The sequence below is a fragment of the Alternaria alternata genome (genome assembly GCF_001642055.1).
Source record: "Alternaria alternata strain SRC1lrK2f unplaced genomic scaffold CC77scaffold_37, whole genome shotgun sequence".
NCBI classification, from domain to species: domain Eukaryota; kingdom Fungi; phylum Ascomycota; class Dothideomycetes; order Pleosporales; family Pleosporaceae; genus Alternaria; species Alternaria alternata.
Genome location: NW_017306226.1, coordinates 121,237 through 149,039, shown reverse-complemented (window position 1 = coordinate 149,039; position 27,803 = coordinate 121,237). Strand labels below are relative to the sequence as shown.

Here is a 27,803-nt window from a genome sequence, read left to right as displayed (position 1 = left end):
TGGTTCGCCGGGTGGGGGCGCGTCCGAGGCCCAAGGAACGCGTCGCCGCATCTTTCTCCCCACAGCTCCCAGCCATCGCCTCATTTCTTTCTGGCGCGACTGCAAGTTCGACACGCCATATAATCAACCGTCCGCCTGCCTTCTCTGCTCGATTGTCTCTCCAGAAATCTTCTCTGCCATGGATTTCGACGAGGCGCCCCCGTCGTCACCACCGCTCGCGTGCACCACCATGGACCTCCCGCCCAACCCCTTCTTTGAGCGCAAATATACTGCCTTCACCACCAAGTCGAGCTCGCCGCCCCCCGTCTTTTCCAGCGATGACTCTCGCGAATCCGTCGATGTGACCAACTACGAATCCCCTCGTATCCACAAGAACAAACGCAAGGGCGCGTGGTGGGACAGTCGCGAGTCTGCCCACACGACCCCAGAGGTGAAGAAGACGAAATTCGAGCGCAATTTCGACTCTGGCATCTACATGCTCAGCGATGCCACCAACAGCTCCGAAGAACTACCTCCGCCCCAGTACATATCGCCTTACAACATGAGGAGCAAGATGCCGCTCAAGCGCGCCCCCAACCCAAATGCCTCTGATGATGAAGACATGAACATGGGCAGCACCAGTGCTCCAACAGCAGAGCAAGCCTTCGTCCAGCAGATGGACCATGGCATTGCGCGGAACCAGGAATCCTATGACTTTGATGGCCAGGGCCTCGAGGACAGCGACATTAGGCACATCGGCAACCTCAAAACCGTCATCAGCGACCCGCCCGTCCACGACACTGAGCTCCCCACGGCGGGGCAGTACCGATCTCTCCTCCCCAAACTCCAGATCCACCTCAGTAAGAACAAGCTCTGTCGACTGGTTCCATCTCTGTTCGACCTTGCAGATCTCACTGGTCTCTACCTGCGTCAGAATGAGATTGAAGAGCTTCCGCAACAAATCAGCCGTTTAACCAAACTCGAAACCTTGGACGTGTCTCTCAACAAGCTAAAGTACCTCCCCTTTGACGTCATCTCCCTTCTCTCTCCACATGGGAACATGACCCGCCTCACTTTCATGGGAAAAGATCTACTTCAGCCCATGTCTTCTCATAGATTCTCAGTCGCCGACTACCAGAAGCAAGAGCAAGCGTCTCTTCATCACACCGACTCGCTGCCACTCGATGAGGTGCGGGAAGACGCAAGCAGTCAACTTGCGCACTTGTACCAAACTCTGGCGACTTGCAAAGACCGCGACCAAGCAGTCTGGCGGATCCGCTATTTCGAGTCTTGGACAAACTCTTTCGGTGGCGGAGATGACACCTGGGAATGCAATGTTGAACAAGACGTTGGTTTCTATCCGCACCATCCCTCTTTGCCCTTGGATGTTATGAACGATAGCCAAGTGCTAGCCCACGCACCACGGTACATTGCCAGGACACTAGTGTCTTACTATGACCAGGGCGGCAACGTCCTCAAAGGATCTCCACGGCTTCCTTGTTCCAACGAAGAAGAATATCCCGTCATTGTCGAAACCAACCAAGGTACATACGGCGTTCCTTCTTCACCTTGGTTCACCCCTCCGTCTACAAGCAAAATGTCCTCCCTCGTCACAGCTAGCTTATACAGGGGGCTCAGATCTACGAACATCGGTACCATCCGTGCGTTCCTCGATTCGGATTTCCTCCCCGTCGTGGAAGCCATCCTCTCGCAAGCAGAGGAGAATGCCGCTGACGGGTATGGTTTGTTCCGCAGGTGCCATACCTGTCACAAGGAGTACATTGTGGCACGCGCCGAGTGGATTGAGTTTTGGAGTCGGGGAGGCGAATTCGTTCCATTGAAAGCCAGCGTGTGCTCCTGGGGCTGTGTACCTGTAAGCATGGTGCAGAGGCCGCAGAAAGAGTTGGCATGGTGAAGTCAGGAAGCAACTAGCGGACATGAAGAGCAGCACAGTGAGATGCACATGGTAGTTTGGGGTCAGCCGGCTGCACGACGGGTTTCACTTAGGCTGTTTCGATGATCCCGGCCCGTTCGTCACCTTGCCATCTTGACCATTCTAAGATGATGTAATCTGCCATACCCTCCGTCCACCTTCCATCGCCTTCTACTCCACTACCTTTCCTCCATACCCGTCTCGTCAGCCAGATTTGCGCGCTAATGCACTTTGCTTCTAAGCTCGATAGAGCAAAAGCAAAGATTCTGGACGCTGGGCGAGGTGCGCTAAGTCGCATCGGATTCTGGAAATTGTATTCGTGACCACAAGAGGGCAATCCATCATCTCTCCCCTCTCTCAAGCTGTATTCAACAGGGTCCATGTCATGTCGTGTGTGCTCATTGACCTGGCACGCGAACCCCGAGCTCGAGACCACGTCGCAAATAACTGGCATCCATATCCCAAGAACTCAATCTAGAACGTCCGGCGCATGAGTCCTTGGTATTTTCCTCTATAACTCCACATCCTACGAATAGATACGTCTACGCTGCGCTCGCACTCTCATCTGGTGGACTGGAATCAAAACAGAGTGGCCTGGTGGATGACAGAGACAGGTTGTGTTGATCGACGGCAAGAGAGGGAACTATCACTTTGAACGTGGGGCGGAGATCTCTGAGGCGGGGCGGTTTCCCATCCCCGAGGCTGTCTAAGATGCGGCATGTCTAAGTGGGGTCTACTCGAGCATGTCGTTTTGTACACTACGATCCGGTTGCCAATGGTGCCTAGTGACTGGTGATCCTTCGGTCAAAATCATGATCAAGAGGATAATAGGCTTTCAAGTTCGTTCTGAGTAGTAATTATCAACTCCACCATTTATGAGAAATTGACGCGAGAAGGCATGTCCGCGCTGCCGCCTCCTGTTGTAGTTAGGCCGCGTGCTAATCCTGACCGAGTTTAGATTGATTTGGTCGGAGAATTGCGATAACAACACGCCGTCTGAGTGGGCATCTTTCAGGTATCACCATTCTCTGTATCTCATATCCCGGACTCGTACGTGCACGTAAATGGGACTAGCCGCCTAGCCATTGCTTTGTCAAACATACACCATGGTTCCAAGCGTAATTGTCGCGTCTTCCAGTACCGCGCAGCACATCTACATATGCCCAGTCAATACAGTGCTGGATGCAAGACAACCGCAGATAGACATGTAATCCCGAAAATCTCTCCAAAGAGCTTAGTTTCCCCATACAGTGTGAATGAAGAAGCTTATCAGCTCTTGCAATCGCTTGCCATCCTGCTTATCGGCGCCTATCTTCAGCCCTCGTTCATACCCTTGCCGGTCTCGACTCAATCCGCCGAACCACCGTTCGCAACATGACGTGAGCGGCTGGAGAAGACCATATCGACGTTTCAGCTGGAGCCCATCTTGCCTGGCTTCGGTGCATTCGCGTTGACACTACGCACGTTAGGAGGACAAGCCTTCCTTGGGTTGCACGACTACCGGCCATGGCATGCTGACAAGGGTTGCTTGAGCCTACCGCATGGATTGCTCCTATCTCGGCTGCATGTACATAAACGGAGTTCTTAAGCCCTGTGTCGCCGCGCGTTGGATCCCTGACGTGCTTTGAGCATTCCACGACAGCGAAAACTGATCCTTAGTGCAGTGATTGACAACGCAGACATGTCTGAGAAGAAGGTCGAGGAGTCGACTGTCGGAGAACAGAATGTGGACTATGGCATCGGCAATGTGCGAAACTCGCACACGGCAAGTCGTAGAAAGAGTTCCGCTGTTGATCCGGCCATCATTGCAGGAGAGATCTTTGATGAGCGTTATGAGACCACGCATCGAGGTCTGAAGTCAAGGTAAGTTGCTGGCTGTTCCCCGTGTGGTGTGGGTTGGGGGGCTAATATAGAGCAGACATGCCCAAATGATTGCTTTGGGCGGCACAATAGGCACTGGTCTCTTTGTCGGCTCAGGCCAAACCCTCGCTCGCGGCGGTCCAGCCTTTATCCTATCCACCTATATCGCCATGTCCTTCTTGATCTTTTGCACTGTTGCAGGTATCATCGAAGTCGCCGCCTATCTCCCGACTCCTGGGTCTTCTATGAACCTCTTCGGATACCGCTATGTCTCCCGCTCAATGGGCTTTGGACTCGGATGGTTATACTTTTACTCTCTCGGGATCTTGGTACCCTACGAGATTACAGCGGCTGGATTGGTCATTGAGTATTGGAACCCACCCGTGAACATCGCAGTGTGGATCACGATAATGATCATTGTCATCGTCGGGCTAAATTGCTTCCCAGTCAAGTTTTACGGCGAGACGGAGTTTTGGTTCGCTGGAACAAAGGTTGTGATGATTTTGGGACTGCTTATCTTGTCTTTCATCCTATTCTGGGGCGGTGGTCCCAAGCACGACCGTCTCGGTTTCAGATACTGGAAGAACCCTGGCGCGGCAAATACATATCTAGAAGAGGGTAATGCGGGGCGGTTTGTGGCACTGCTATCTACCATGGTACTTTCTGCCGTAAGTGAACAGCTCCACAAGGTCTAGTTCAGCTTCACTAATCCCTGTTTAGTTCCCGTTTACATTTGCCCCCGAGCTTCTTGTAGCAACAGGTGGTGAGATGCAGTCACCGCGGCGGAACCTGCCTACTGCTGCACGCCGATATATCTACCGTCTTCTTTTCTTCTACGTCGGCAGTGTGCTTGCAATCGGTGTTATCTGTCCCTCAAATGATCCCATTATCACCTCTGGGGGATCTGGTGCCGGTTCGTCACCATTCGTCGCAGGCATCAAGAACGCCGGTATTCCGTAAGTGGCCCTGTACGAACTGATTGTGGGCCGTTCACTGACCTCGTATACACGCATCTAGGGTACTCGACAGCGTTATCAACGCCGGTATCATCATAAGTGCTTGGTCATCAGGAAACTCCTTCCTCTTCCTCTCCTCGCGCTCCCTATATGCGCTTGCGCTTTCTGGTAACGCGCCCTCCATCTTCAAATCATGCACTAAGTCTGGTGTGCCATACTGGGCTGTTACAGCGTCTTCACTCTTCTGTGCCCTAGCATACCTGAACGTAGGCAGCGAGAGCGCCGTCGTCTTTAACTGGTTCGTCAACTTGACAAACACGTCTGGCTTCATCTCGTGGATCTGCTGCGGCATCATCTTTTTGCGTTTCCGGAAAGCTTGTGAAGCGCAAAATATCACCGACCTGCCATATCGTTCACCAGTCAACAAGTGGGGAGCTTGGTGCGTTATCGTTAGCTTCACCTTCCTGTGTTTGATCAATGGATTTGATGTCTTCTGGCCTGAGAAGTGGGACGTCAGCTCTTTCTTCACTGCATACGTTGGTATTCCCATGTTCTTTTTATTCTATGGAGGACACCGGATCTGGGCCTGGAGCGATACCTGGGCTTATGATCCAGCGGAGGTGGACATGAAGACAGGCTTGGATCAGGTTCTCGCTGAGGAAGTACCAGCAAGAACAGTGAAAGGGCCGTGGTGGAAGAAGATTACATTGATCTGGCAGTAGAAAGGAAAGAGGGTTGATGAAGCTGTGAAGCAAAAGTAGGCAATTCTCAATCACCAAGGATGTTCAACAAATATTTATTACTCCATACTACTCACACCTTATGCATTTCTTTCTGATCTACAGGTAATTCCGCTCATCCTGTTCTCATAATTGAGTACATTTGAGGGGTGTTGACCGGTCTTTATCAATTTGTCTCGTATTACTGGTCGAGGGAGTTGCAAGTCATAGCCCTGGATTTCTCAAGACTTCGAAACTGTAGGAGTTCGGAAATGGAGGGCGGCACCTTGGAGGAGGGGTTTCGTCTAGTACCGAGTGGGACTAGTGTCTAAGAGTGGTGCGTCATATCTAGGTGGCTGGACAACTGATTGCGAAAGCCCAACATGAACCCACGAACACGCCCGCCATGGCATCATCACATTTGCACTAAGGTTACCAGGCCCTGGACTGATTCAAAATACTTTCGCGTTACCGAACGCACTAAAGGCTTAGTCCTCCTCATCTTCCTTCTTCCGTTGACGGTTCAGCTCATCAATGACCTTTTTGCCGCATGCCAGAATCTCCAGTGTTCGACTCTTATTATCGTGATCCCTCGTCTCCGGGACCAAGAAATATGTCGTCACAGCACCCGCTACCATGAACGCGCTCATGACTTGTAAGATGTGCCCGAAGTTCTGTCGTTCCCATCTGAAATCGTCCTGGTTTTTAGACTTGTCGGATTGGAAAGCATACGCCAGAAAGATCTGCACTACCCAAGACCCGAGTTTTCCACTAGCAGCAGCTATCCCGTGGCAGGTACACCGATATCTTGTCGGAAAGATCTCAGCAGGAATGATGAATGTCGTCACATTCGGCCCTAGGTTGAAGGCGATGTGACTGATCACATACAGTACCATCAGTCCTGATCGACTGCTGTCGAGCAAGTTCGTCCAAGCGCTCCCGGTTACGATGAAGAGTACGAACAGAACCAGGAACCCCCAGAACTGGATCACTTTCGGTGACACATACTTGACGATCTTGATCATCAGCAGACCACCCACAACTGTCCCTGTGGAAACCATAACCAGGGTATATTTGCTGTTATCGCTCAGTGTCTGGTACACAGATGACTCATTTTTGATACCACCCGGCCAGATGTGTCTGACAATCTCTGGTGAGGATAGACCCAGCCCATAGACTGCCTCAAAGTCAGTAAGTCTGTCGCAGCGGCTTAGTGGTCTACTCACATGCGAAATCGAGAAACAGCCAAGCCAACGAGGTTCCCAGTAGGTACTGCCAATTCTTCTCGGCAATAAAAAACTGTTTTGCATCGGTCCATGAGGCGAGTGGAGGGGAAAACTCTGGATCTCCTGGAGAAAGCTGGACCTGCGGTGCTGCAGTGGTACGAAGATGCACGTTACTGAGTCGGTGCTCGGATTCACTGTCGCTCTCAACCTCCTCGTCAGGTGCAATCACTGAAGAAGTAGTTGAATGCCTCGAAGCAGGCCTTCGGCTCTCCGATGAAGCAGGCACATTCAATAATTCGACCTCGCCATGTTCAGGGTTCGCTTCGGGCGCGCCGAAAAAGTTCGCGGTGTCCTCGAGAGTACCTTTCGTGTTTTGCAAGATGTCCAGTGTGTACCTCGGGCTCTCTGGGATTGTAAATCGAAATACGAGAGCAATGAGAGCCGGCACAACGCCAATGCCGATGACAAGTCTCCACAGCCGATCGATAGCTCGAAAACACTCCAGGTCGGTAGGTTGACAAGATCCTACATTATTCTTGATCCAGGGCTTGTACGCTTCTACTGCAGCAAGCGACAGGACATTGGCGAGTAGTTGTCCAACAGGTTGAGCAAAGAAAACCCAGCTCAGCATGCGCGCACGGTGCTTGCGAGGAGCGAACTCCGCAGTGATAACCTATTTCACGATCAGTAAAGCGACGAGCACGCTCGATATCGATACATACAGCACTCAAAGGGTAGTCAGCCCCGATACCAATGCCTCCGTAATGTCAGTACTATCAAGAATCCATGAGCCAGGTCACTCTTTCTTACCCATAATCGCTCGCCAGGTGATTAGCCACCCTCCAATCGCCATGCTATTCTTTTCTCCGTTCGAACTCATGAGTAGCAACATTGTACCGACGATAATGATTACCAACTCGAGCCCATACATCTTGCGTCGGCCCAGAAGATCTGCTGCGAAGCCGAATCCTATCTGACCTACCATTGTACCCGCAAGTGTTGAACACATCATGGCCGTCTTGACCGAGGACGGCACCGAGGGTATACCACCTTCGTCGTGGTTAGGCCAGTAGACGTAACCTAACATAGGAGTAACGACATTCAAGGCGAAGAGTCCGAACGCATCTGTTAGGAAGCCGATGCCAGCGACTACCACTACCCAGACCTGGAAGGGTGCTGAATCGATTGTTGCGAGCGTCCATCGCCGACGCCTTATCTCCTGTCACTAAGATCAGCAAGACACCTACAAGCAGTGAACTCATTGCGTGTGAACAGGAATAACCCACAGGAATGCCGCTCCCGCCTGCGGTCAAGTCCTCTATCCCGATATGGTGGCCCTTGATTGGTCGTGTGATCCAGTTCCGAAGACCCATCGTCGCGTTAATGATGAACCTCTTTTACAACAGGTAGTCGCACCCCAACGCGTATGCTTTGGCAAAATCTCTTTGTGTTGCGTCGTTTGTTGTACACAATCCTCTCGGGGCAGCGCAGTTCATATTGAGGGCGTACGAAGCTTCAGCCTCCACTACGATGCGCATCACCGAAGCCACTCTTAGAAACTCATGCACAGCCCGAGGCGACACAATAAACCGGTCAACAAAAGGGGGTGCATTGGAATTGGCGCTACTCATGGGTTCTTCCTCATCGTGTCCAATCTTGTTCTCTTCGCCGAAGTCAGACTTGGTGGCGTTTGTTGCTGCAGAAAAACCGCAGCATAGCCCTGACATGTCAACCTTACAGGTCATCTGAGATTACCATTGATGGCTAACTGAGGATGTCATCTGCGACTCGTCATGTCTAGGGCGGGTGCCAGCGCAAGAATGAACACAGTTGCGGTGGACAGTGTGGACTTTGGACTTGTCAGAATGTCTGTAAGATGGAATCATGATATTGCCTTCAATATTTTGAGTGGAAGCCGCGCGGTCCTGGATGATGATGGTTGGCTAATCTGGGTATCTGGTAGTTGACGATGGCCGTTCGCCTCCCCACGTGGTGATCTTCGCATCCTCATTGAACGTCAAAAGCCGCCATACCGGTTTCGGTGAACCATCCTGATACCGCCACATGCACGAATACGAGCTGTATGCCGCTCTTGAATAAGATCACGGCTGCAAGTAGTGCTTCCGACGTTGGAAGGCTTGAGAAATGCGCGTGCCTGGGCTCTAGTAGCATGTCAGATAATATGCTAAGCCACTCCAGATGTCGCAGCGGTCTGCCTTTGGGTTAGCCAAGTTATGCACATGTCGGGAAGCTGGATGTAAGCTTGGAAGATTCTTCTACAACCCCGTTTGCGTCTCTCAGAGGCTTGAACTTCTCTTGACTGTTGCCTCCACTGTGTACTAGCAGTTCCACAACGCATGGTCAGTCACTAAACATCCTGTGTTGCGCTTGAGCGCGGCGCAAGCGAACCGAAATGTCTTTTGGATGTAGTCCATCCGATGTGTTGAAGCTGTTGGAGATCTCGACTCGTGTATACCTTGCTTTCAAAGGTATGTTCAGCTACCACCCTGCATCAGTATCTTCCAGGGATCAGCTTGCTAATCCCTACATTCAGATGCGAATGAGAACTCAGAAGCTCAAGTTAGTGGGCTTGTGAAAGAGTTCACCACCTTCCATACTTGTCTCAAACAGCTAGGCGAATTGATGAAACAATATGGCCAAACAATGCCATTTCCCGTCAAAGATTTCGAAGACACGCTGAAGAAGTGTGAAAAGACCCTGGAACCATACGCTGATCATCTCGTCGATAGGAAGATGTCTGTTAAGAAGTTCATCTTCACTATCCGCTATATAGGGATGGAAAAAGAAATCGATGGACTGAGAAAACAGATCAGCGGTCACTATCAAGCTCTCAACATGTGCATCTCATTTCTCCAGTTGTAAGCGTCATGCGCACTCAGCGCTTAGGATTTAGTCGCTGACCGCCACTAGACGGCTTCATCTCGAAGCAACAAAGCAAACTCAGCGCCTTCTCGATGCCGCGCCATCTCGTACAGTAAACATGGGTCGCCGCTCATACTCCACTCACAGTCTTGGAATTTCCAGCAACCATACGCCATTAGCGCTTGCGCCTCCTGACGAACACCCATTGTTCAGCGAATGGAAGATTTTTGATAGATGGCTACAAAGCGAGGATGAACGCATAGCTCAAGAAGCGGGATCGTCACGGCCCCTATCGCTAGGCGACATACCCGCTTCTGTACCGAGTGGCGATGTTCAAACCGCTGCAGTACTGTATCAACTTAGGCGACAGGTTGACGATGCGATACTCATTGAAGAAAATCGCGCGAAGCGGGCTACTGCCGAGAAACGAACACACCTGGTCCCGAGCGATACGATGAAGCAGGAGGTCCGCGATATGCCACCAGCACCACCGCGAGTGTATACCCTCAAGACAGACCATTCTGGTGACTTTACGGAGTCTGGCCAAGAACTGATGAGTGACTCGACAGCCACCATCCGTCCCAGCTTGAGCATACGACCATCATCCCCAGATTATTTTGGCTCGTTCAACTGGACACAGTCGCCAACATCAAAGTCTCTTTGTTCGGGCCGAACTGCCTCTATGTCTACAACAAGAAGTAGCGAATGCTATTCAGCAGGTACTACCCCAGAAAAGTCGCTATCTCCCACGCTGCAACGCAGTCTTTCGCGCACATCGCTGGCCACCATGGCATTAGGTGACGCTGCACTCGATTGGAAGCGCGTCTGTCGCAATGTGCAGGTTGAACGAAAGTCTTTAAAGTACGGGCCCGAGAACCGTGAATGCGACGTTCGGTGGCGATATCGAGAAGATACTGGCATCTCGCTGCGAGCAGTATATTACTCTAGCCAAGATGGAAAACTACGCACTTGGACTGAACAGCATTTCCCTGCCACCGGTCCATCGATACCATTGACTACCACATACGCTGACGGTGCAGTGTCTATTGATTTTCCACGTGGTTCGTTCGGAAGACTATACAAACAGTACATTGACATTAAATACACATTTGTTGGTCACGAATCAGCGGACAAGTTCCAAACCTTATTATACACCAACAACGGCGTCGATCCTGCCGAACTTAAATTCGATCGACCTATCCTGGCTATATCGTCAAACAAAAATCCAACTGAATGTCGTAACAAGAATCTGCGATTATGGCGGCGCGTTGAGACGCAGCTGGTAGATGGCGAGCTCATCACATCCGAGGTTCTGGTTTTGCTATTCTACACAAGCGCGTTAGAAGAAGAGAAAGGTCACTGGGTCGAGGAGCCACATTACGCGTTCGAGTGGCTTGCAGATTCTATCTACAAGAAAGAAAGCGACAAGCTTACTCTTGTCTTTTCAAAAGACCCATCGCGTTGGGCGACCGATAAGCTGCTCAAACGCCGCAAATCATCGACCCGGTCCGAGTCCGAGCCTGTGAACTCTTCTCTCTTCGAAAGGAAACGAAACGACTCTATGGAGATGCCAGAATTGGCGCGATCAGAAAGTAGGGCCTCAGGGTCACTGAACGGCTCGCTCCAGTCGCCGAGGAGCATATTTGGAAATGGCAGTGGATTTTCGAGAGCGGGCAACTTAAATCGGTTTGGGTATTCGGAATTGGACATCAAGTTTCAAAGCAAGAAGGATAGAAGGGCATTTCTAGATGTCTGGAAGCAACACGTGAAGCCGTTGGTTGCGGCTTCATGATCCCACGTCACAGAAAGGGAGACATTACCGGGGTGTACTGTACTATGGAGGAAGAAGAAGAAGAAGAAGAAGAAGCACAGCGCATGATCAGGCTGGCGAGAACGACGGTGTTGGCTGCCAATATAGGCTAATATACGCAAAACACGTTGATACCAATAGCTGGATGATAATGAGTGAAAGTCTTTCTATGAAGCCTTTTGTAGCAGTTCCGTTAAATGTCACATTATTTTGTTTGTCTATGGGGTACTTGGACAACCTCGTGAAATAAAATGAGTTTGAGTATAGAGGAACAATGCTCTACCCGATCTCACCCATGGTGGCTGATAAGAAGACAGGATCCGTAAAGTTCTTTTCGCTGCGCGCTCATCGTACCCAAAACGACGCTTTGCGCTACATTATGCAAGGAGAAAGATTGCGTTTCGGTTTTTCGTCTGTTTCAAATGATGCAGCATTAAAAAGATCGCGACTAGATGAAAAACCTGAAGTTTCTTTTTTGTTTAAAGACATCAATACAGACAGTTGGAATTATGTCTCATTTTTCTACTTCTATTCTGTATATCTTCGGCATCGATCTAAAGTAGGAATAGCTGGCGACCATCCCGGTAGGAGTGCGCACGATACCTGAACACATCGTTAGTGCGGGATAGACCTCGTCATGACCCATACGCTGCATGCGTGTTACGTGTTCACCTCCTTGGCAATCAGAGGCGTAGAATCGCATGTGATTTAGTACACCTGAAGCCATTGCCAGCATTTGGCGTAGTGCCTGTTGGAAACGAGACCTACTCAATGTTGAGGACGAAAGGTTGTAAAGCCAGGGCCTGGACCTTGCGTGATGCAGCACAGCTACGCCACAACTTGATTCATCCGCAACAGGTTTTTACTGCATGTGCGTATACGAAGAGGCGTTTCTGAGGAGGGGCACAATCCCTGTTAGGCGAAGCGATGCGTACATGACTAGATATAGGATCAATGCTAGAAAATCGAACAAGCTAACCATGCGGGACTATGCACATCATTTGGAGAGCAAAAGGTTGGATAGACAAGAAAGAAAGTATAGTAATAGCATTTGAGAAAAGAAAATGATTATGGACAGTTCAGAAACAACAAAGTAGTGCAAGCCTGATAGCATGCAGTTCTCCACCTCGAAGCAGATCAAGCGCAAGTCGTATTGGCAGACATTTTGCCAAACTCATCCACGCTCGTAACAGCACCTTGGTCGTCGTATTCGATCCTGACTTGCTGGTTACTCGAGACAGATGGATCGCCGACGAGGTAGTTAAGTGGCTCGAATCGCATGGCAGAATGCGCAGAGCTAAACATTGTGTTTGGCAAATCGCCAGTATGCGGGAGGTGGTGCATGCCAAGGTTGAACCAGAGTACTCTGTGTCTTGTTAGTAAGGTGTTATATATCATCAGCCGCGATACTGATAAGGAATGGGATTACGAACAAGTCTTCCTGCTCCAAAGTCTCCTCATCGAAGAAGGATGCAAAATCTACCAAGGGATCATCCTTGTTAAACTGGTTGTTGGCATCCGCAGCCCTCGGCTCCGTCTCCTTTTGCTGAGTAACGTAAAAGTCGTGCGTCACAAAGGCACCCGTCTTGCCAGTGTTTGTCGAGTTTGTTTGTGTGAGATGGATTGTACCGGCAGCTCTCTTGATTCTGTAACCCGGGTATTCGCCGTATGGGTTCGGTGTATCCCTGTTCACAATGGCGTACAATGTGTTATCGTTCTCCGCCCAATTGATCTTGGATTCGCTCTCGTTGGCTACCCATGATCGCTCGGCTTTAAAAGTGTTGTATACTCGACCTTGACTCCAGGGATATGTCGTGGAAGTTGGCACAAATTGCAGTTTCTGCACACTGTTCTTCCTTCCGTTGATATCCAAGTCCACCTTGAATGTGAGGGTGTGGTCGTGTGAGCTACCTGAGAGAAAGTCATGGATGTGGAAGCCGTACTCCGGTTGGCCATCCCAATAGGCAGCGGCAATATATCCAGAAAATCGAGAGGATACTTCGATGCCTCCGTCGTAGAAGAAGCTGTAGTCGATCATGAAGTCGTAGTTGCCTACTGTGGCTACGGTACGCATGACAAATTGGATATTCTTTGCTACACTGGTGTGTGGTGCGGATGGTGAGAAAGAGTGGCGGCGGATCGGGTAGCCAGCATCAAACTCAAATATGCATATAGCATCCGCTTGGGTCTTGAGTGTATCGCCTTCGGTCCATGTCGCAGGGAGATATGTCGCATGACTAGGGCAGTCGTAACCCTTGACAAGAGGTTGTAGTGTCGAGCCCATACCACTTGTAGTGTCGAAGAATGTTGCTTGCGATTGGAAAGGATCGGTTCCGGAGTAGGACGTCAGAGCTTCTTGCAAAGACAACTCGTAAATGATACGTCGGCCTTTGTATTTGATGTCGAACAGCGAAAGGCCAAGATCCTGGGAGACAGCATGGTAAAACGTAAAGTCCATCCAAGATATATATCCCTCTTCAGCATCAATCTTGAATCGCTGGTCTCCTTGGGCGATAGACGCTGGCGGTGGTAGATGGTCCAAGGGCATGGGCGTTCCCTGCCTGTCAGTGGACGTCCAGTTACCCAGTACATTCGGTGGTGGTTTCTGGTAGTCGGGCTGGTTGATTGCGGCACGGAAGTCGTCAGTACTGGCATAAAACTCTCCTTTCGAGTACCAGCCAACAGCTTTCCAATTGTCCGAATTTTGTCCAGTCAAATCAAACTTTACAGCAAAACCGAGCGGCTCCACTGTAACACTGCTAAGTTTGGTACCTGGATCCGCAAAGGCCGCCGCCCAGGAAATTATTCGGCCTTCTTCATCCCAGAAGGGACTACCGAGCCGGAGACCAATGCTACCAGTAAAGAAAGTCTAGACATGTAAGCTTTTGCTGTTACCTAGTGCGTATGTCTTCTAACTTACAGTGTTGAACAGTTGCATTGAGATATCCTCGACCTCTGTCGAGAACCTCGTGAAGAAACTTGATGCTTCATTAGGTGAGTACAAAGGATGCATGGGAGTTCGTCCCGGTTGAGAGTTTTGGAAAGGAAATGTCAACGGTTCAACCGCAGTGGCGTTTGTTGCTGGTAGCGGCCCTACCAAATACTCTTGCCAGTATTTCTCCGTCGAGTTGGTGGTACCGCTTTGAATAGTTGCTCGCGCATAACGCCTTGGTGCGGTGGCATTGTTGTCGAGAAAGGGTAGAGTGTCCGTCTTGTTGGGATGAAGAAGGGAAAGCTGTACGCTGAGATGGTGTTAGTAGGCACAGTGATGTTTTGGATTGCCAGACTCACACAAAGTTATCTCGGCTGGATCCTGTGTTGCCTGTCAAGCTCATTCTCTCCTGTAGAAGCTCATTGACACTAGCAGCTTCTTCTTCGGACAATGCCTTCCATGGGTTCTCGTACGGCGCGCTCACTGTGGGTTGGCGATCGTTTGTCGGCGTATCTTGTGCCGTCGCGAGAGAGGCCAAGACGGCAGCACCAAACGTTAGAGACGATGTCCACTTCATGTTGACTCGGAACGAAAGTAAACGAGCGTGCAGATTCCGAAATGCAGGTCTCTGCGGATTATATGCCCGTCTGTTGGCCCATGCCTATACGGTAGCACAATACCCCTAAGGGCGTTTGTGCAGTCATCACACCATAGCTGGCTCGCGTCCTTAGCGATGAGGAGCTATGCCTCAGACATCGGTTCTGTTGAGCAGGCTGAAAAAACAATATCGCGGTGTTGCTTTGATGCACGCCGTGCGCTAGGAAGGACATGATCGGCGGCACGGTTCTCTTCTGCATATGTGCGAGGGGAATTCAGCTCCACACCCCAGCGACGTGCATCCAAGCGCCTTCGTTACATAATACGGCCGCTCTCACAGATTTCGAGGCAAAAAAGTACAAGTGACTGCACTGCATCGACAAAAGAATGTCTTAGGTTAGCAAGAAAGTGTGGTTGTATCATGATTGAAGTGTCACGCACGGTTGGCGACTCAGGGGCGGGGGCATCCCTTCCGAAAGCTTGGTACGGCAATGCACCCCGCAAGAAACAATAACAGGCGAAAGTGATCCAGCAAACAAGCTTTTCATGGCTACCTGTCGGTTCCAAGATTTGGTCGCCGATGCTACCTACGTGCTTCTGGAACTCTGCAAATAGAACAGCCTGCGTTTCCACGCATTCCCCAACAGCTGAAGATCGCCCCCGTCTCGTCGTTCGCCACGCCATCTACGTACGTAGTTCCAAATCGCGACGTCCCATCATTGCCTTCTCTAGTCGCCCGCTTTTCGCTTGCATTTTCCATTCTACGTCTTGTCGTTGTCACTGCTCCTGATGCTGTTGTTACTGCGATCCTTGTACCGCTCACACATCCTCTACGCAGGTTGAGGGTCGTTGTTCTTTCAAGGTTGGATCTGAGCTTCCAGGACCTTTCCTATCAATACCGCAATTTCCGGAGCTTGAGCTTCCAACTTCATCGCCATGAATATCTCTGAATTTCATCTCGTTGTCATGGCCATGTATGCCCTCTCATCCTTTGCTACAAACTTTTCTAGGGCCAAAGGGACAGTATAAGCAGGATTGCGAACATCAGCTTCGAAAGCGATATCATGTGCTCTGTGGGCGGCTAAGTATAGTCTTGTAGTCAACTAGACCAGGCCTTTTTCAGGACCTGGATCTCAATAGCGTTGGTGATGGGATCCGCGTATAGGATGAGGATGCGTTCTTCAATCTTAGTAGCCTGCAGCGCAATCTTTAGGTCGGTCTGGCAGATATTGGGGAGACTATGGACGACTTGCTGCACGGAGCGAATGCACTCTGCTTGGTGAGCTACTTCGGCCATAGATTGGATCGCCCGGCCGCGCTCTGCATCGTAGGTGGCCTCGCCCATTTCCTTGAAGAACCGAGCGCGCACTGTCTCACAAGTAGCGTCGTAAGACGGCATTACCGTGTATCAAGGGGTAATGTGCTGATCTTGGCTTGCGACAACCTGAATAAACAAATATCGGAGAGAATTGGTCGTGGTGGCAGTCGGTACGAGGGTGGCGTCCAAGTGGATCGCAGGATTGACAGAGGCAAGACAGTATTAGCGAGGGAGCAAACAAACTCACCGCTCTACTTGCTTGTACATGAGAGAAGGACTAAGACATATGACGCTCGCAAGTAAACTGCTTCTCTTGTTTCCTGTATTCTTCCGATGTCCGGCACTGCAAGCAGGAATGTCATGATAGTCAATACATTCATTCCACGTTCCTACTAAGCGAATACAGTTTACGTCTAGTGTAGATGACCTTCCTGTCCTACTTGGCTGCCACTTTCTCATTGCATCTCTCGGAGCCGCACTTGTGTTCGAGCAATCTCTAGCCTGCAATGCTTTTGCCAAATGGCCACTCACGCATTCGCTGGGGGTCCACCGCCTGCGTATATGTACAACGTGCGTAGTACCCCAGTATACAAGTCCTGCTTGCTGAACAGGGAATATATTGCTATTAGAATAATTACGTACGCTTTCCAGCGGAAAGACCCAATCATGGTAGAAGTTAATGAGTTGTTCTGGTGCGGTAGTTGGAAAGCGGCGTCACACCAGAGATATTCGATACATGGCCAGAGCATTCCTAAAACTACAGCTAGAGCTGTCATGTGCAATCTTTTGTACGACAAGCCGGCTTGTTTCACGTTCAGTAGCCATTTTTCGTTCTTCACTTCGAGGTCATGATCGCCACACCGCTCGACTTCTCAAAGAACGATCGCATACTCAGGAAAGATAGCAGCAGTGACATGTCTAACGTACATCGAATGACAGTCTACAAATAGCGACCGCAGCAAATCTCTAGAGCGTGATCCAAGCCATTCGATATGAGCGCAAGTTGAGTTCAACACCAGCAGTCCAAGCATCTATGTCTAGAACATAATCAGCGGCATCAACGATCCACGATTGTTCCGATGCTTAGACATTGCGCTGGATCGAAAACGTCTGGAACTCATTTGTGTATCCCTTCCCATGTACTTCAACTGGTCCGACCATGAAGCCAACTCATGCATACCTGTTGCAAAGTACAATTTGCGTAACAACTTTGATAGCCTCTCTATCTCACGCGACACATAATAAGACTCCGGGCCATCTTGATCGAAACCGTGCTTGTAGTAGCGATGGATACATTTGTATGCCTCCAGGACGTGGTCGAAATATGGTGATGCTACCATTCTCAGCTCAAAGAGGCCCTCTTCCAGACTCGGCTACACATTGTTAGGCGGGCGTAATCAGAAAAGGCTAAGCGGGTAGCATGTAGCGTACAATGTTGTCATGAGTAACACAAAACTCGCAGCATGGACCTGCTGCGAGCTCTGAGAACGCCCACCATGGAGCTCGCAGCCTTCGAGACGATCGAGGATTGGTACAGCGCGCATGTGAATCTAAGAAGTCAAAGCCATTCGACCACCACGGGTATGTCTGATATGGCATTTCGTGTTCTCTTTGTTGATGATGCCCAACACACCACGCTGTGAAATAATGAAAAAGCAGTGCGAAGATAGCGGTGAAGTAGAAGAGTTGACTATGATATGGCTACTGTGTGCGAAGGTCCTTATACTGCTGGTCATTGTGCTTGCTCACGTCACACACTTAATACCAGCCCTGCTTCTTGCACCACCACAAGAATCGGCAGAACGAAAAGGCAGCCCAATTGTACCACGCAAACGAAGTGGCAGTGGTGAGACAGTAGTCATGCTCTGCACGTCAGTCCAGGATCAGTAGATGTGGACCAGGCGTTGGAGAGGGACATGATCTCGTTGGAGAGTTGTTACGAGGCGCAGGGGTTTCGCAGCAAACAGCTCGACAAGCCCGAGGTTCGCGTGACATATTCACCGCTGACTGAGTGATGCTGGGCCATGTTCGTAAGATATGTGGGAGGCGGAGAAAGGCGCGTGACAAGATGGGTTAGAAGACTTTTGGGGCGGGACGCGCACCGACCACCACTTTACGCGTCGCGCGTGCTTCGTGTGCCGCTCAGTTCCTTCCATGATTGACGCTCTCACACTGTCGGCAATTGCAACGCACCCCTCGCACCTTCCCACAGCATACCCAAGATGGCCTCTACCGTTCTCGGCAAGAGGACTCGCAGCTCTGCACGTATAGAAGCTTCAGGTACGAGCCACGGCGGCTCTGGTCGCGGTTCCTTGGACAACACGTCCCTAACGCGCTCTACAGAGTCAAAATTAAACATCGCAACGCGCACAAAGCGGAGGACTCAGTTCGTTATACACGACGAAGGGGAGATTGAGAATCCCTTCGTCACTCCAAAGAAGCAAAATGTGCGCGACGAGGATGCAATGGACGTGGATGAGCCCGAGGAGAAGGCGTCGATAAAACGCGGAAGGAAGACAGGCACAACTCCCGCAAAGTATGCCTCGCAATGCACACGACTCCCCGTTTCCGCAGCCAAGGAGAACTCCCCGCAGAAGGCGCTCGTGGACATCCCAGAAAACTTTGCGCCTACTCCTTCGACACCGAGACATCGCGACGCGCTTGCCGGCAAAGTTGCCGTCACACCCAGGCACCGACTCATCATTGCCGGTCGACCTTTGACACCGCGCACACCACACACCCCAGGCACTCCACGAAACACAGGGCCGACAATCTACAATGAAGCGCGTCAGGTATTTGCAAGAGGCTCTGCCCCAACTGCATTGTTTGGTCGCGAAAATGAAAGGAAGGAACTCGACACGTTCATCACAACACGAACTAAGACGAAGACATCGGGCTGCATATACGTCTCCGGTCCGCCAGGCACCGGCAAGAGCGCTTTCGTCAACGACGTCTGTCGTACAGTCTCATCGGATGAAGCCGTTAGGACCGGATACATCAATTGTATGAGCGTCAAGAACGCCACAGATCTCTACAGAACCCTTTTAGAGGAGTTCGTCGACATCACTGAGATCGCAGAGGGCGACGAGATGGATGCGCTTAGGACTGTTTTCATGCAACGGAAGACATCTTACGTCGTTACGCTCGATGAAGTGGACCACCTGCTGGACTTGGACATTGAGCTCTTCTACAACATCTTTGAGTGGTCGTTACAGAAAGAATCAGGCCTTGTGCTAGTTGGCATTGCGAACGCGCTGGATCTCACAGATCGATTCCTCCCGCGACTCAAGGCTCGCGGTCTCAAGCCGCAACTACTGCCGTTCCTCCCATACAACGCCACACAAATATCCTCTGTCATCACCTCAAAACTAAAGGCCCTTCTCCCACCAGGCTCAACCCAACTACCATTCATCCACCCAACCGCCATCATATTCCTCTCCAAGAAAGTAGCCGCCCAGTCCGGCGACCTACGCAAAGCCTTCGACATCTGCCGGCGGGCAATCGACCTCATCGAAGCCGACACGCGCGACCAACACTTGAAAAAAGCCACAGAAATCACACCATCACCCACGCCCTCGCCCTCGAAAACCCCTCTAGTTGAAAAAGTCAACCTCTCCTGCTCAGCCGTGCGCTCACCCACCAAAACCAAAGACCTGAACAGCATCATCGCTGCCTCCCTGGGCTCCCTCACTGTCGAAACCGCACCCCGCGCCACCATTGCCCACATGGCCAAGATCACAGCAGCAGTATTCAGCAACGGCACAAGTCAACGTCTGCGAAACCTGAACCTCCAACAAAAAGCCGTCCTCTGCTCGCTCTCCGCCATTGAAAAAAGGAAGCGTGCCACCGCTGCCGACAGCATTCTAGCCACACCGTCAAGATCCCACACTACATCTCCTACCATCAAAGAACTTTTTGAAGCCTACACCGCGCTGTGTAAGCGAGAGAACATTCTACATCCTCTTACGAGCACTGAGTTCAGGGATATCGTAGGCAGTTTGGAGACACTGTCGCTTGTTTCTGCAGTGGAGGGTAAAGCTGGGTCGCTGGATGTTGGCGCTGGCACGCCTAGTCGCAGGGGGAGGGGTAAAGCTTTTCCTGGGGTTGTTGTTGAGGATCGCAGGGTTGCTAGCGTTGTTGGAGAGAAGGAGTTGGCGGATTCACTCGTGGGGCCTGGAGCTGGCATCCTCAAGGGTATCCTGGAGGGAAACTGAAAAGACGCTGTTGTTGTGCTTTTGGATCCGGTCGCATGGAATGGGGCTTGATTACGGATCATATTGTGACATCCTCGATTGAGGCTCTGTGTTTGTCTACTTGTTTTGCGAAGCGTGGCGCCAAAGTTTTTGCACCTGCATCATCGCTTGTGTTATGAGCAATAGTCTTTTAGCGTAGCATAGCCGGCTTCATTCAGGGGCATAACAGCTGTACACCAGAAATGCAGTACGATTTCAACACGATGCACTTTCATATGACAGTGATTCCCAAGATTCATCAATGGGTTAAAGACCGAACTTTTGTGCTTTTGCATCTTTTTATGTCTCAGAGGTTATGGTATCATTCATCTTCATCCCATCCATGCAGATCCTTGTATTCCAGGCTTCAAGACACAGGTCCTCAGACCTTGACGCCCCCTCCTTCCACGGCATCCTCTTTGCTCGCCTGGCTCTCTCCTTGTTCATCCGCTACACCGTCCCCACCCTCTTCCTCCTCCTTATCCTGCCTCAACGTACTTGTCGGCACCTCACTCTCCATGCCCGCCTTGCGAAACACAGCCTGCATCCAACACCTATACATTTTCAACCTCCTCTGCCTATTCACCAGCATACGTCTATCAACGCCAATGTGCGCAACCTCAAAACCCGGTCTGGGGGTCTCGGGATCATTAACGTCATCATGACTCTGCTCTCTCGTCTGCGAATCCGGATCATGAAGCGACAGACTCTCAATCTTATCCGCGATGACGCCTTCAGCCTCTGTCTGGGATATTGTTGTATCCGCCACATTGCCAACCGTCGTATCGCGTTTCCTGGCTGCTCCACCCCAAATGTCCTCGAGCTCAGACTGCTCGAAGAAGTAGACTCGCGTGCCGTCGCCGCGGACGTAGAAGTTTTCTTCCATGTACCGGCCTTTTTTGAAGCGGACCTGAGCTAGATCGCCGCGTCCGTAGTCGCGGAACAGAACCTGGCCGCCCGGCTTGAGGACCCGCCAGATATTGCGGACGGCTTGGTCCCATTGCTTGGGATTTAGGGCACTGAAGATGAATATCATGAGTACGACATCCACGCTGCCTTCTATCAGCCCTGGAGGGAGACCGCCGTTTTCAGAGTCGGGCGATGCGGCTACGTCCCATACGTCGGCTTGTATGCGTTCCGGGTCGTAGAGTTCGTGGTTACGTATAAGCTCGACTGCCTTTTTAGAGAAATCGCATGCGTGTATCTTCAGCCTCTTGTTTTGGCTCCTCTGCAAGATGGGAAACGCACTGTTGCCCGCTCCAGCGCCAACTTCCAACAAGGTAGCCTCGGGTCCATCTTCTGCACCCAGTTCCTCTAGTATTGGAAATTCCTGCGCCAGCCATTTGCGATTCTTGAAGAAGTTTGTCTTGTTGTTCTTGTAAAATTGGTTCCACCACTTCTCGGGCTGGTCGTTGTAACGTTTGCGATCAAACTCGGAGACGGGCTCTTGCCGTTGTTTGGAATATTGTTCTTCGGAGAAGGCAAGGTAGTTGGAGTCGACGGTTACGTGGTCCCAGGCATTGAATTCGAAGATGTTGTCGCCTTCCTCGAGGTAGCGCGATCCGAATGCGAAGGGGTCACTGCGCTTTTGGTTGTTGCCAGGGTCGTGGGAGCGAGAGGGTGGTGCGCGGACAGGCTGTAGAGAAGCAGGTACTCCGTAAGCGTCGTTCTCGGGGCCTTGTTGCGTGGGTGGAGATGCGGCATCGGAGGCTTCTGGCGGTGGCGTGGAAGTCGAAGTATGCGGTATAGGATCGACTGTGACTGCGAAGCGCATATGTTCCATTGCTTTGGATAATTGCTGTTTAGGCTGTGGCTTCCTTGACATGCTGTTGTCCGTCTGGAATCTGGAGTCGCCACTATCCTGAGAACTTGGGCCGTCCATGGCGTCTGTGTTTGCGCTTTCCATGGCATCCATTTTCGCAGCCGTGGCCGACTTTTGTTAGAGTCGCGTACGCGGGGCATGGGGATAATTCATGGAGGGGAAATTTCAGCCGCTAATGTCGAGAGGAGTTTAGCGGCCGCGGTCCCTGGCAGCGTCATTGCAGAGCCGCATCTCCTAGCGGCGCGAATCCACACTCAACTGAAGGTTGATGCGCTCATCGATTCTAGGCTTTCGGAAAACCTCAGGTATCATGTCGAGGTGACACTCTCAATACAAACTCCGCTGTCCACTGCTCTAGATCCACAATGGCATCCTTGCGATCCGCTCGCCCATCGGTGCACCGCTACACGCGTCTTCCCCAGCGCCTCCCCCAACGGCGAACCTTCCTCCCCAACCCTTTCGAAGCACTAAACTCCGCCCTCCCATCTTCGTCCTCGCCACCTCAAATCCTGACCGCCGTGCGAACTCTCCCTTACCCCTCGGACCCCGTCTACTCCATCATAGCCGACGTACCCAACTACCAAAACTTCCTGCCCTACTGCCAACGCAGCGACATAACGAAGTGGTCGGCACCAGATAAAGTTCATGGCCGGCGGTGGCCATCAGAAGGCATCTTGACGAGCGGCTTTGGTGGCATAACCGAGAGTTTCGTGAGTAGGGTGTATTGCATACCGGGACGCTATGTGGAAAGTGTAGGCGGGAACACGGAAACGAGCTTGAAGATTGACGATATCGCCCATCACTTAGATGGGGAGAAGCAGGGAACAGAGAGGAAACAAGGCGAAAATGGTTTGCTTACCCATCTACGGAGTACGTGGACTGTCGAGTCTATCCAGAACGACCAGACACAGGTTAGTTTGGCGGTAGAGTTTGCTTTTGCAAATCCCATGTACGCGGCCTTGAGTGGGGGCGTCGCGCCCAAGGTGGCAGAATTCATGGTCAAGGCTTTCGAAAAGAGGGTGCGAGAGCTGTTGAACAACAACCCGGACATGGTAAAGGCGAGTTTAGCGGAGCTGGATGGCAGTCGATTGAAGAGGTAGCACATGGTCTTCATCAGAGGGCTACAGCAAATCCAAACGAATGGACAAACAATCATGTTCGGTCTGTGTGTGCATCAATCGCAATAACATTCTTCGTCCACTACTTCATGCTCTCGAAATACTTCTTAAATCGCGGCTCGCGCTCCAGATCACATCGCAACACCGCGTCATAACAGCTCATCAGCAGCTGCGGGAACTTGACCGTCCAATATCTCAGATAGCCACTCGGCAATGGCCCCACCTTGGCCTTGATTGCATCCTCCATATCCTCGTAGTGGTTTTTCTTGTTCCTGAGCGCTCTCAACAGATCCAGCATCTTGTCGCCCGTATACTTGCGCTGTTTTCCGAGCGAGTTGATGAAACTCTGGTCAAGTTTGGCGAGGAAGTTGCGTCTATGATCCAGTACGTCTTCCGAATATTCTTCCAGCACTGCCAGGTGTTCCGATGGTGGGTCTCTGGGTTCACGTTCCCAATGATCCGAGCAGTCGCACAGGAAATCAAGGCGTTTCTGATCGTCCCAGAAAAAGGGATGGTTCATGACTTGCAAGGCGTTGGGGCGGTCTTCGGGCCTGGGTCGCAGCATCCAATGGATGAGACGATGGGGCTCTACGGAATCGGCACCGAGAAGCAGGCGATCGAGATTGGACTTCTCTTTTTTGATGTTGTATTCGCGGATCTGCATCCAGCCTTCTTCGTCATCGAAAGGATGGCAACCACCAGTGAGGACGTAGTAGAAAACGCAGCCCAGAGAAAATATGTCAACGGCTCGCTTGACGCCTTGCGCGACCGGGTCTGTAGAGCTTGATGAATCGCGAGAGAAGCCTTGAGAGCTGCCGTTGGCCAACTCCTTCGGTTGCGAGATAAGCTCAGGCGCTTTCCAGCCAACCGTGCCTGCATTGCCAGTCGTTCCGACAAGGGTACTGACGTTGTCAGGCAGCGTCTTACAGAGTCCGAAATCAGATATCACTAGCCGTACATCGTCCTTGGAGGTGATCAATGGCTGTGCAATCAGTATGTTCTGGGGTTTGATGTCGCGGTGGATGATGCGAAGATGGTGAAGGTGATTCAATCCAGCAGCGAGTTGGTAGAGACAAGCTGCAGCTTTCCCGCTGATCTTGTTCACCAACTGCTGGTGGCTTTCAGAAAGTTCCTCTCCTGGACGACCGTCTTTGTAAAGGTCAAACAGACTAGCTTGACAGAGTTCGACGGCGATATATAAGAAGTTCTCATCCCTCTCATCGTCAAAGTATCGAATAACGTTCGGGTGCGGGTCGCTGTTCTGTAATAGCTTCACCTCTTGCTCTGCGAGTCCGAAGTACTGTGGTAACATGCGTTTGACAGCCACCTTGACTTCCTGCAAAGAGAATTAGTATGAGATACTCATCGAGAATGCGTGGAAACCGTCATTGCTGGACGGCCGACATGCTCAATCGTAACAGATTGACTTGTTCAACGTACCTTCCATTTACCCTCAAAGACAAACGTTCCTCCACTTCCGTTGCCAAGAAGACGATCTTGGTCGATCGTCAACTTGCCGATCCGTTTGATCTCGGAGACATTCTGTACATCGCCACCACTCACAGTAAGTTCATCGGGTTGCAGGCGAGGCCCGACCTCGAGTTGCTTAGCTGCGTCCACGATGCGATTTACCTCGTCTTCTTCTTTCTGTTGATTCTTGCTGAGCTTGCGTCCACCACGTCTACCCCGATGTGCTTTCTTCTTCTTAGGAGTCGTGGGCGCGGCGGATGGGTCCTGCGAAATGTCGTCGATACTGCTAGTCATGGGTTGAGCATCCGCGTTGAGTGTGGAACCAGTTAGGGTAGGTTCGTCTTCACTAGGAGAACCACGTTCAACCGTCGTGGTTCTAGAGAGAGGTGAAAGATCTTCATCTTCGTCATCGGGGACGTTGAAAGTCACTTTCTTCTCCTTGACTTCCTCAGCAACAGGGGCGACGATATCAGCCTCTACTACACTTTCTACATTTGGCTTCTCAGGGACGACGTCCTCGCTGACAGGCACTGTTAGAGTCTCCTGTTTTACGGATTGATCGATTTCCGGCTCGGTAGAGGCAGACAGTGGAGTCGGTGACAGAGTGGCCTTGGCTGGATGCAAAAGTCTGTTGAGGTAGCTCAAGGAGGACTGTCGTACTGTTGGTTTCACAGTAGCTCCCAAAACGACAACGGCAATCATAAAGGAAACAAAGAGTGTGATGGATGCTTTTGCCGTCTGCGTTTGAGGCGGCCCTTCAATCGTTTGCTGTTGAGGGTTTTCATGAGGTGATGTCACAGGCGGATTAGACACGACTTGACCGTTCAAGGTTGGAGAGTAAGTCGTGGCGGCGATGCCTGGCAATTGTGCCTGCTGGCTGGGGATCCTGTAGTCCAGCCTGTGGACACCAATAAGGCTTCTCCTATCCGGCAACACGTAGGCTGAGTCCCAGTCGTATGATACCTGGTTCTGCTTGTAGCAAGCTGCGTCGGGTGCACCGTCGGTGACTGCGGGGTAATTGACTTCTGAAAGAGCATACCAAGCCCCCGATTCGGTCGTGTTGAGCAGGACGTGGTTAGCTTTGTCATCCGAGAAGATGGGGCCGGCTGGTTGTGGGAGCAAAACGAGGGGCGGCTCGCTTGACTGATCGTTCAGAGGCCGAGCAACGTCAAAGACACGTGCTACCGGGTAAGGCAGACGTTGTCTGTAGAGGGGACGCTGGTGCGATCTCGGTCGCTTGTAGTCAAAGGCAATGACTTCGCCGTTGTACATGGTATAAATGTACTGCTTGTCCAGGGTCTGATCGTACTGGGACTGCAAATCTTTGTCTCGGCTGTTTGGGTTCCACTCTGCATATTTGAGCGTGCATATATGCTCGTTGGTCTTCTTGTTGTGGATGGTGATGGTGTACTGAGTCTGGCCAATGTCGATGATGCCACGGCAATCGCGTTCCCGAGTGCTGAAGAAGTTCTTGGAGTCGGGAGCGCAGCTATCGTCGTAGGGGAAGTTGCCGCCCGGAGTGAAGCTCTGCTTGACAATGCCCGAGGCGGCGTCGACGAGAAGCATGAATGTCTTCTTCTCGACGTTGTAGACGACGGGGAGTTCCGGGTCATCGCTAGAGTAGGGTGCACTTTCGGCGAGTTGCTTGACTGTGACACCCAGGTGCTGTAGCTGGGGGTGGGGGCCTGGAGTGAGGAGATAGAGAGCTCCGTCCTCTTTAGGCTCGACGACCCACACAAAGGGCTGGTGGTGGGGGCTGGTCTTGTCTTCGGAGACGTTGTAGATGGTCTCCAACATGGGCCGTCCGCTTAGCTCCCAGATCTCCTCTCCATTGTATCGGTCGCGTGCGTGGATATGGCCATCGACGGTCGCCAAGAGAACAAAGTCCTCAACTTCCCAATCCTGCAGAGAACGCGCACTGGGGATGAGGCCTCCCGAGGCAGCGTATCTGGCAGGATGGGCTCTGACAGCACTGATGGCTGGAGCAGAAGGAACTTTGGTAGCTACGGCGCGCACATTCTGGTCGTTCAAGGGCGTGTAGGCATGACGTCTGTGGGCGTCCCCTACAGTGTCTTTGAGGCTGGGGTGTCCGTGGTGGGGTTTAATTGTGTTTGCATGCTGCACGTGCACCTCGGCGTGGGGAGACGTGTTGCCGACATGGTGGTCGAGTGGTTGCTGCTGCTGAGCTGCCACAAGCGTGATGATGAGAAGGGCGAGTGTGGTGAGCGTCGAGCCAGCACCGGGCGGCCGGCGCGGACGCGGCATGGCGGGTCGGTCGTGCGTCGATGAGTGGGAAGCCTAGGGAAGGCGGCGAGAGCGGGGGTGATGGAGCATCAGTGGGAGGTGATGAGGTTTGGGCGGAAGAAGAAGAAGGCCTGTGGCAGCAGTGATTTTGGCCTCGATATTAACCTGCGGGGGCTGCTGCAACTGTCTGGGCGTGCGCCGCAAACTGGGGGTCTCGCCGGGGCCTCGTCAGCCAGCCCGCCCACTAAACTCCTTGCCGACACGCCCGCCTGTTTCCCTTGTTTTAGCACCAACCTTGGCCCCGTCGTCTTTGCTGTCCACGCAGGTACCGGCAACACGGCCAAATATCACTTCAAAGCATCGTTCTTGTTGGCAAATATCTCGTCTTCCTCCAACTCTGTCTGCGAGTCTGCCTGCAGCTCGGTCTACGACACAGTCAGAAGGGGAACACCCGGCTTGCACTCCCCCCCGCCCCAACACCCCCCATGTTTCTTACCAAGTCCGACTGCCATGCTGCGGCAAGTACCATGTAAAAGTCTAAGATTCCTATTCGAGACAACAACATGAAACAGATGATGTGAGCACTTGAGTAGCTCTCGCAACTACTAAGCAACTGTTTGTTCACAGTCGCCAACCTGTCGTTGCGTGCAACTTCACTCCACATTCGGCAGTGTCCGCCCCCACTGCCACATATGTGACACGAC

At 51.6% G+C, this 27,803-nt stretch overlaps 11 protein-coding genes across 11 annotated transcripts; 5 read left to right on the top strand and 6 right to left on the bottom strand.

Annotated features, from left to right (window-relative positions):
• The first annotated feature begins 15 nt into the window (after positions 1-15).
• On the top strand, positions 16-1,938 carry CC77DRAFT_590089 (hypothetical protein). Its single transcript, XM_018532379.1, has one exon. The coding sequence runs from the start codon at positions 179-181 to the stop codon at positions 1,892-1,894; it is 1,716 nt and encodes a 571-aa protein (XP_018379290.1). The 5' UTR covers positions 16-178; the 3' UTR covers positions 1,895-1,938.
• A 1,402-nt stretch (positions 1,939-3,340) lies between these two features.
• Positions 3,341-5,508, top strand: CC77DRAFT_976397 (hypothetical protein). Its single transcript, XM_018535941.1, has 4 exons — positions 3,341-3,775; positions 3,831-4,440; positions 4,493-4,728; positions 4,790-5,508. Exons 1-4 carry the CDS (start codon positions 3,594-3,596, stop codon positions 5,448-5,450), a joined length of 1,689 nt encoding a protein of 562 aa, XP_018379289.1. The 5' UTR covers positions 3,341-3,593; the 3' UTR covers positions 5,451-5,508.
• A 184-nt stretch (positions 5,509-5,692) lies between these two features.
• Positions 5,693-8,140, bottom strand: CC77DRAFT_590037 (MFS general substrate transporter). The gene is made up of 5 exons (XM_018532378.1): positions 7,960-8,140; positions 7,484-7,892; positions 7,396-7,430; positions 6,674-7,346; positions 5,693-6,624 (listed from the first exon to the last, which is right to left on the bottom strand). Exons 1-5 carry the CDS (start codon positions 8,044-8,046, stop codon positions 5,936-5,938), a joined length of 1,893 nt encoding a protein of 630 aa, XP_018379288.1. The 5' UTR covers positions 8,047-8,140; the 3' UTR covers positions 5,693-5,935.
• A 946-nt stretch (positions 8,141-9,086) lies between these two features.
• CC77DRAFT_950106 (hypothetical protein) lies at positions 9,087-11,348 on the top strand (the record flags this gene model as incomplete). Its single annotated transcript, XM_018535297.1, has 3 exons — positions 9,087-9,162; positions 9,228-9,552; positions 9,605-11,348. The coding sequence occupies 3 exons, from the start codon at positions 9,087-9,089 to the stop codon at positions 11,346-11,348; spliced, it is 2,145 nt and encodes a 714-aa protein (XP_018379287.1).
• A 959-nt stretch (positions 11,349-12,307) lies between these two features.
• On the bottom strand, positions 12,308-15,304 carry CC77DRAFT_1045072 (amine oxidase catalytic domain-containing protein). Its single transcript, XM_018527381.1, has 4 exons — positions 14,658-15,304; positions 14,287-14,608; positions 12,800-14,235; positions 12,308-12,732 (listed from the first exon to the last, which is right to left on the bottom strand). Exons 1-4 carry the CDS (start codon positions 14,873-14,875, stop codon positions 12,504-12,506), a joined length of 2,205 nt encoding a protein of 734 aa, XP_018379286.1. The 5' UTR covers positions 14,876-15,304; the 3' UTR covers positions 12,308-12,503.
• Positions 15,305-15,994: 690 nt separating this feature from the next.
• CC77DRAFT_1067495 (hypothetical protein) lies at positions 15,995-16,294 on the bottom strand (the record flags this gene model as incomplete). Its single annotated transcript, XM_018529002.1, has 1 exon — positions 15,995-16,294. One exon carries the CDS (start codon positions 16,292-16,294, stop codon positions 15,995-15,997), a length of 300 nt encoding a protein of 99 aa, XP_018379285.1.
• An 863-nt stretch (positions 16,295-17,157) lies between these two features.
• CC77DRAFT_589805 (hypothetical protein) lies at positions 17,158-17,980 on the bottom strand. Its single transcript, XM_018532376.1, has 2 exons — positions 17,645-17,980; positions 17,158-17,586 (listed from the first exon to the last, which is right to left on the bottom strand). The coding sequence occupies exons 1-2, from the start codon at positions 17,810-17,812 to the stop codon at positions 17,251-17,253; spliced, it is 504 nt and encodes a 167-aa protein (XP_018379284.1). The 5' UTR covers positions 17,813-17,980; the 3' UTR covers positions 17,158-17,250.
• Positions 17,981-18,376: 396 nt separating this feature from the next.
• Positions 18,377-20,666, top strand: CC77DRAFT_1002412 (cell division control protein Cdc6). The gene is made up of 2 exons (XM_018523185.1): positions 18,377-18,493; positions 18,557-20,666. The coding sequence occupies exons 1-2, from the start codon at positions 18,436-18,438 to the stop codon at positions 20,425-20,427; spliced, it is 1,929 nt and encodes a 642-aa protein (XP_018379283.1). The 5' UTR covers positions 18,377-18,435; the 3' UTR covers positions 20,428-20,666.
• A 44-nt stretch (positions 20,667-20,710) lies between these two features.
• CC77DRAFT_1026276 (S-adenosyl-L-methionine-dependent methyltransferase) lies at positions 20,711-22,395 on the bottom strand. The gene has a single exon (XM_018526224.1). It carries the CDS (start codon positions 22,358-22,360, stop codon positions 20,828-20,830), a length of 1,533 nt encoding a protein of 510 aa, XP_018379282.1. The 5' UTR covers positions 22,361-22,395; the 3' UTR covers positions 20,711-20,827.
• A 153-nt stretch (positions 22,396-22,548) lies between these two features.
• CC77DRAFT_1026275 (hypothetical protein) lies at positions 22,549-23,776 on the top strand. The gene has a single exon (XM_018526223.1). It carries the CDS (start codon positions 22,633-22,635, stop codon positions 23,365-23,367), a length of 735 nt encoding a protein of 244 aa, XP_018379281.1. The 5' UTR covers positions 22,549-22,632; the 3' UTR covers positions 23,368-23,776.
• Positions 23,468-27,120, bottom strand: CC77DRAFT_1067491 (serine/threonine-protein kinase/endoribonuclease IRE1 precursor; the record flags this gene model as incomplete). The annotated part of the gene is made up of 2 exons (XM_018529001.1): positions 23,468-24,721; positions 24,826-27,120. 2 exons carry the CDS (start codon positions 27,118-27,120, stop codon positions 23,468-23,470), a joined length of 3,549 nt encoding a protein of 1,182 aa, XP_018379280.1.
• Between the last annotated feature and the right edge of the window lie 683 nt (positions 27,121-27,803).